Source organism: Hesperophylax consimilis, chromosome 11 (assembly GCF_061612785.1).
Source record: "Hesperophylax consimilis isolate HC1 chromosome 11, BYU_Hcon_1.0, whole genome shotgun sequence".
NCBI classification, from domain to species: Eukaryota; Metazoa; Arthropoda; class Insecta; order Trichoptera; family Limnephilidae; genus Hesperophylax; species Hesperophylax consimilis.
This window is the reverse complement of record NC_142846.1, coordinates 26,012,495-26,020,455: the sequence shown is the minus strand read 5'-3', so window position 1 is coordinate 26,020,455 and position 7,961 is coordinate 26,012,495. Positions and strand designations below refer to the sequence as shown.

General features: G+C 31.1%; 1 protein-coding gene across 1 annotated transcript; it reads left to right on the top strand.

Moving 5' to 3' along the window:
• The first annotated feature begins 2,226 nt into the window (after nt 1-2,226).
• Nucleotides 2,227-4,186, top strand: thoc7 (THO complex subunit 7). Its single transcript, XM_089637121.1, has 3 exons — nt 2,227-2,411; nt 2,487-2,610; nt 3,563-4,186. The coding sequence occupies exons 1-3, from the start codon at nt 2,402-2,404 to the stop codon at nt 4,065-4,067; spliced, it is 639 nt and encodes a 212-aa protein (XP_089493247.1). The 5' UTR covers nt 2,227-2,401; the 3' UTR covers nt 4,068-4,186.
• The last annotated feature ends 3,775 nt before the right edge of the window (nt 4,187-7,961 follow it).

The window sequence follows — 7,961 nt, the reverse complement described above, 5'->3', positions numbered from 1 at the left end:
AGATTGATATGGATTGATAGATGATATGATAGATACCAACATAAACCAAAAATAAACCACTCCAATCGCAAAAGGACATAGACAATAAACTAGAATATGTACTAGTTTGTTTATGATATAAGTGGTGGACACACGAAAATAAAATATCATGGTGAAAAGCGGGAGAAAGAAATACGATATTCACATAGGGCGATTTTAGTTGATTAAGCCTGTGTTGAATGATACTTGAAAGCTGATTGACAAGGGTGAAGAGCCTTTCAACAGAGTTGATCAAGTTTTTAGCTGAGCGACGAAAGTTGGAAGCCCGTCTACTTTTGTTGTTCAAGTATGAGTCATCGTTCGATTTTCCTGCCGAATCGAAACGTATGAATATAATATGTTTCAAGTCGCTTACGTTTTTTAGTTCTCTGCGGCCGAAAGTAGACGTTGATGTAATTAGTGTTAATGATGATTTATTTATGGGTACCTAGTACCTACCATTATGGCATCTACTTCAATGAAAGAATGTATTAAGTAGTCGGATGATATGATGTTCAGATTTATGGATCTATACTAAAGCTATTCCTGTCTTTGGGATTAGAAGCAAGAAGTTTACAAAAAATAGAAAACCCGTGACATTGCAATTAAAAATATTATTTTTGAAATGTTACTGTAACTTAGTAGTTATTATTATTAAATAACACATCTCTGAATGTTTCAAAAAATATATTTTTTTACCTTCATAACAAATTTTGGGATATAAATTATTGCGATGAACACTTCTTTTACAAACAATGACGTATTTTTTGGAACTCTGTGCATAAAAGCCAGAATTTAAAAAGAATCCCCGTTGCTTACATAGCATCTAATTTTAGCGTAATTTGTAACTTAGTTTTGCAGGGACAGCCACGCGCATAACTGTCCTGTTTTGGATTTTTCTTGAATCTTAGACAACAGTACATCAAATTGTTCCTCTGAAATGTTCAAATGATTGCGTTAGCCTTCGGTATCTTCTAACGCCATCTCTCTCTATATAGCGTTAAACGCACCGAATTCGTTTCTCCTTATAATCCATTTTCTAACCCATATACGTAGTTTTTTTGCTCTTTTTCATATTCTAAAGTTCGTTCCGTAAAATGTCCGAAATCATAGGGATGCACGCAGCGATAACCCTAACCTAACCGAACCTAACCTAACGCCATCTTGATTAATAATATCGGTTCAAGTTAAGTTGAAACGTCTGAACGATATCTTGTTCAATTTTTGTCGTTTAATAAAAGTCGTTCAACTAAAATCGCTCTTTCTGAAGGAAGAACATTGTTTTTAGCAAATTAACTTACAAAAAATATTTCTTAATTCTTACATTCTGGTCGTGATGTTCGTTGTTTATATTTTATGGGCTGTCGTGAGTGGTTTATTTATAGGGCTGTCAAAAATTACTTGAAATTTGAATGCCCTTACTTTAAAAGGAAAAACATTTTCAAATAATGATAGTGCTTTTCTACGACAGTGTTTAATACTAAAATTTCTCTGCTTTTCAGAAAAATTAAAAACTTAGTTACATGTTTTTAATTATTTTTATTTCACTAAGATATCAGAAACAGGAAGCACAAATAAATTTATGAGCACAAAAAACATTTTAAATTTGTACCTGACTCCAACCAAATTTTTTTCTGTTTTTTTCTGTTCAAATATTCATTTGAATCGCTAATATTGTTTTCAATGATTGAATGTGTCAATTTGAGGTTTTATTTATAAAATATTTCAAAAATAGTATAGATAATATAGAAATAGGAAATGCTAGAATGTATAAGCACAAAACACATCATAGTTGTGTACCAAGACTGCGACTGAATCTTTTTCTGTTTCAAATATTCATTTGAGAATTGTTTATATTAATTTCAATGTTTATATATTAAAATTTGTGGTTTTACTCAATAAGTTAATCCAAAAATAATATGGATAGCATAGAAACAGTAAATGCTGGGATATATAAGCATAAAACACATTTCAAATGTGTACGAAGATTTTAATAAACTGTAATAATATTTTTGGCTGATGAATGGCGTACGCATAAATAAACCACTCACGGGCGTGCACTTAGGTAAGAACATATCGTCTATGGTCGCGCTTTTTTTAATTGTTTCCTCTATCCCTGTATATTGGCTGTGTCTACGTCATCATTAAAAACTGTCTAAATATCGGCAGATCTGTGGTTAAATAGTCGACAAAATTTCTCCCTCCAAAAACCTCGGAGTTATCAATCTAGTGAGTGGTTTATTCATGGGCTGTCATTACTTGTTTGTCAGTTGTCAAACAAGGAAGTAGCGTTTTATTCTTGCCGAAGCTTATTAATTAAAATAACAAACTTTTAAGAAGTTATTCTAGCTAAAACAGAATTCTTTTATATCTTCATCAAGTCATGTCTGAAGGTACTTTAACGGCTTTTGAAAAGGTGTTTGTGTGATGTTGTTTTTATTGGTTATTAATGAATTGTTATTTTTTAGAGGATGTAATCAGACGGCGTCTGCTGATAGACGGTGATGGTACGGGAGATGATAGAAGGCTAAACGTCTTGCTGAAGACTCTCATCAAGTGGTGTAACACTAATGACCAAACTCCAGAAGACAGGTTAGTCAACATTTCAATGATTCTTTAATCATATGTTTTAAATCTTTTCTGAATGAGATTTAATTTTGATAATCTTGTCGAATTCCGCTGCACGCTTAATACGCAAAAATATATAAATAGCACTTGGTTTCAACTTAATTACTTCAAGAAATAACTATTCATGTTGTGGGAAATAGTAAGAGATGCATGGTTCCATTTTTTTTCTCAAGTTATGTTCGGAGGTTAGGAAATACTATTAAAATAACCCACATTAACAACCTAAAAACCTATTTTGTGTGAGTTTATTTAAACCCCGTTAATAGTTGTATCCATTAGATATTTAAGGGTAAAAATACTGAAATGGGGACACGCTTAATATGCACATTTTAAAATAAAAACACTGTATGAGAAGTAAGTATTTCAGTGTCCGTATTTAACCGGATTCGTGTGGAGATATGTTTCACTGAGCCGAGTCATTCACGCTCAACTCCTTTCTACTTCTCATTATCACATTACTACAGAGTGTTTTTTTTTTAATTTGCTTACTATGTGCATATACATCTTTTATTTACCCTATTATCTGTATATTTACCTTTTATTTTCTCTATCAAGCCTAGGAATTGCATAGGTTGTGTTAAAAACGCATTGCATTCATACACTCTTGTTTCTCAAATTATTTATTACCTGGTTGTGAATGTTTATACATTTATGAACTTTTCTGAAAAAAACTATACCCTAGAATCAATATACATATTTGAGTACTCATTAGTCTTAAGTAGGTAACACTCATCAAACTCGTACAATATATATAATAAAAACTCGTACAATATTATAATATGTGGTATAGATACTGAAACAAGCATTGATTTATAAATAACAATGTTTAAACAAAATGCAGTATACATATTACTATTATAATACAAGTTTCAGAAATTACTAACAAAGTAATCAAATATTTGTATTTATTTTACAGCAAAGCGACTCATGACAGAATGTTGGCCCAATTAGCTCAGTGCGAGTTTGCAGTCACAAAATCTCAGTTATCTTCACAGATGATGGCCGCAGAACTAGAAAACTACGAGAAACTCTCCCACACAATTGAGAAGGGAATTAGCGACGCAAAGTTGCACATAGAAGACACAAAAGTGCAGCTTAAACACACCAAAACAATTCGCAGAAACAAAATAGAGTACGATGTACTCGCCAAGATTATAAATGAACAGCCTGATCGTAAAGAGACAGAAGAAAAGCTGGATAAATGTAAGAAAGAACTAGCTAGTCTAGACGCTACTAAAGAGCAGTTGGAGAAAAGATTGGAACTTAGAAGAAAGCAGTTCCATGTGCTCATCACTTCCATTCATCAGCTCCAGGCTTTACTTGATGAGGGAGACGCTGATGATATGAATTTGTCACTTGAAGATATTGATGATCTGGACACGGAGCAAATGGATGCCATGGAAGCTATGGAAGTTCATTAGATAATTACATCAGGATATTTGTTTGAAGAATGCTTTCTAATTGTTTCTTTGCTACTGATGTACTAAGAATAATATAAAATGATGTGAATGCAATCCATTAAATAAATTATTTTCTATCTCGTAACTTTTAAAAGATAATTTTTATTTCTATTTTACTCCCCTTTTATCTAGTTTGTAGTTTCACAGTATGGCCATGTTGTGTAAATTGATGCACCCAAATTTCACACGAAGACGGAGACTCTTGCCCAGACATTGGCTCAAAGTATGTTTGATATAGAAAACAAACCAGGTTCCCAATGGCGGACAAAATTATCCGTAATTCCAAAATATTAATGTTTTTAAGTCTCAACTAGTGGCGGCTGCTGCTCACAAAAATGTGTGGTGCATTAAATATCTTGGACATAATATATACCTACTTACTGTAATAAAAAATAATTTAATTGGACTTGGAATCCAGTATAGATTGAATTAGGCGTTTTTCAATGCTCAGAACTGACAAATCGACTAATTGTATTGCATAAGAAAGATTTAATTCTTTTTAAAGTTGAAAAATACCTATTGCTCTCTACTGACGTCACAGGGATTGTACACATATTTTTTAACAATTTAACACACTCGAAAAAAGCATCTGATTAAATATTTGTAAAATAGATCGGCATTTGTAAACAGTTCATTCCTATCAAAAAGATTACCAAGTCCAGGAAAATCATCACAAAAGAGTAACCTGGCTGCTGACAGGTGATCTGTGAACTGAAATCATAAATAAACCACTCTACTGAAATCGTATGATTGTACTTGGGATAATATAATATCACACATTTCTTTATGAATCACCGATTTTGTGGTTTTATTTATTGTTATTAAGTTTAATTTGTAGAACTCCATTTTATTTTTTTATATATACAATAATATTATTATTGGGTTTATAAAAACAGTTTATATTTAAACAAGTTCTGCTGTGTAATTATTATTACGCGTGACAGCTGTTTCGCCCTCTAAAGGCATTATCAAACTGTGGGTAGCCCACTAATGTATCGTCTGTAAGTGGGCTACCCACAGTTTGATAATGCCTTTAGAGGGCGAAACAGCTGTCATGCGTAATAATAATTACACAGCAGAACTTGTTTAAATATAAACTGTTTTTATAAACCCAATAATAATATTTTTGTGGTTTTAATTATTTTGAGTCCCCACCTAACACTAAGCTCAATGCTGAGTGGAACATTAAATGAAAAATAGTAGGCATTTAATTAGAGACACAATGTCGGCAGCAATATGACACAAACACGTCCCGGTTAAAATGCTACTGACAAACCGTTCCTTTAGATGTGGTGGAAAAATTTGAAACTGCGTCCTCCCTAGGTTGATAATTTTGCAAGGCAATACCTACCTACGGTTTTGACTCGATGACAATATATCCAAACATTCTCGTATAATTCTTTGAGCGATATAACGAACCACTGCACAGTGAGCCAGCGCTCAAGGGAGGGTAGTTATAGCATATTGACCTTGTGATAAACATTCAAATTATATGCTATTGTATTTTAAAATGCGTTTTGTTAATAAATATGTTATAAAAACAATTAGTTTGCTAACCATATATTTATTTAAAACTATAAAATATGGGTTAAATTGATTGTGGTAGATTTTACAAAGAGTTTATATATTTTGAATGGTTGGTGAATGCTAATAATATGATTATGTGTATATTTTAGGACTTTTTATTTATATGTCTGCTAGATAGCTGTTTTTTCCAAAGGGTTTTTCCACCTTAATTGCTCATGGACTTAAATTTCAAATTGTTTGGTAGTAGCATTATTATCTGTTTTCAATGACTTGTTAAAATTTCGATTTATTTTACTAATTACTATTGGGAATAACACACATTATTAGTAGGTATATTGTGTTTTTCCCTTAATAATTTACATTTTTTCTTAATGTTATTTTCCAGGTATTAATTTATATTAATATTGTGTTATTTGCCAATCCAGTAGGTGATACTTATTGTCTAATTTCTCAAGTAATGGTTTTATTTTTGAAATTATTCAGTACATAAATTAATTACTAATTACTTAAACAATTTTCAAGTACTACTGAGTCACGAAAGTTCGCATTCTTCTGTCACATTCAACCAATCAGAATATTTAGCGACTAGTCTTGTTTTCGAGCGGATACTCTTCTTCCAACATACAACAAACCTCTTAAATATGTATTAGTAATATTAGTAATAGTAATATAAGTATTTTAAATTTTTAAAATTTTCCAAATTTTCTAACTAAGGGCATTACTTATATGTTACCCAAAAGCGAAAATATTAATAATCCCTCTCAGTACAGACCCATTACATGTTTACCGACAATATACAAAATTTTGACCTCTTGTTTAACAGATTTAATATATACTCATTTAGATGAAAAAAATATTTTATCTGAACAACAAAAAGGTTGTCGCAGAAAACATATGGGATGTAAAGAACAATTAGTTATTGATTCTGTAATTCTAAAACAGATTCAAACTCGAAAACGTAATTTACATACTTGCTATATAGACTACCAAAAGGCTTTCGATAGTGTCCCGCACTCGTGGCTAATCAAAATATTAAATATATATAAAATTAACCCCATTATTATTAACTTTTTGGAAAATATTATGTCCTTTTGGAATACCAATTTACTTATCAATTTAAAAGGTAAGAAAATAGTAATACCGGGCATTTCAATTAAAAGAGGAATTTTTCAAGGAGACTCATTGAGTCCTCTTTGGTTTTGCTTAGCATTGAATCCTCTATCTAAAATGTTAATTAAAAGCAAGTTTGGAATAAAAGTTAAGGGTAATACAGGGGAGAGTAGTACAATTTCGCATTTATTATTTATGGATGACATAAAATTATTTTCGAATTCTGAACAAAATTTAGAGAAAATGATTGAGGTAGTTAAAAACTTTTCAGATGATATCAAAATGACTTTTGGTTTAGATAAATGTAGAACGATCCATATAGAGAAAGGCAAAATTGTAGATGGGGACGAGAGTATATTTAGAAATTTTCAAATTACTAGTATGAAAAGGGATGAGGTTTATAAATATTTAGGATACCCACAATCAAATAGATTAGACCATACTAGTATTAAAAATGATATTAGGATTAAATTTCAAACTAGGATCAGGAAAATTTTAAAATGCAATCTATCTGCTAAAAATTTAGTAAAAGCAATAAATACTTGGGCAATACCTCTATTAACGTACTCATTTGGCATAATTAAATGGTCTAATACAGATTTAGATAACTTAGAAAGATTAATTAGAACTACGCTAACAAAGTTTAATTGCCATCATCCAAATTCAGCTATAGAACGAGTTAATTTACCTAGAAATTTAGGAGGTAGAGGTATAGTCAAAATAACTTCTTTAAAACATAATCAGGTAGAAATGCTAAGAACTTTTTTCCATAGGAAAGCTCATAGCTCAGAAATGCACAAAATAATTTGCAAGGCAGATAGAAATATTACACCTTTAAATTTATACGATGAGAATGCCAACATTTTTATAAATCCCAACCAGGAATTATTAGATTCCTGGTCAAATAAAATTTTACACGCAAAACACTTCAATTATCTCAACTAAACATATGTTGACAAATTTTCGTCAAACAAATGGTTGAGTATTGGAGAGTTGAGCGCAGAAATAGAAGGATTTATGCTTGCCATTCAGGATAGAGTCATTAATACTAAAAATTATAGAAAGCATATAATCAAAGATACAAATCAAATTGATGATTTGTGTAGAAAATGTTTGGCTTTTCCGGAAACTATAGAACATATTATATCTGGATGTTCTATATTAGCACCGTCCGAGTATACATTTAGGCACAATCAAGTTTTAAAAATAATTCACCAA

Bases quoted from the DNA above. Each gene is read 5' to 3' on its own strand.
- thoc7 (XM_089637121.1), top strand. The intron at 2,611-3,562 runs GTTAGTCAACAT...TTTATTTTACAG, and splicing joins GACCAAACTCCAGAAGACAG to CAAAGCGACTCATGACAGAA.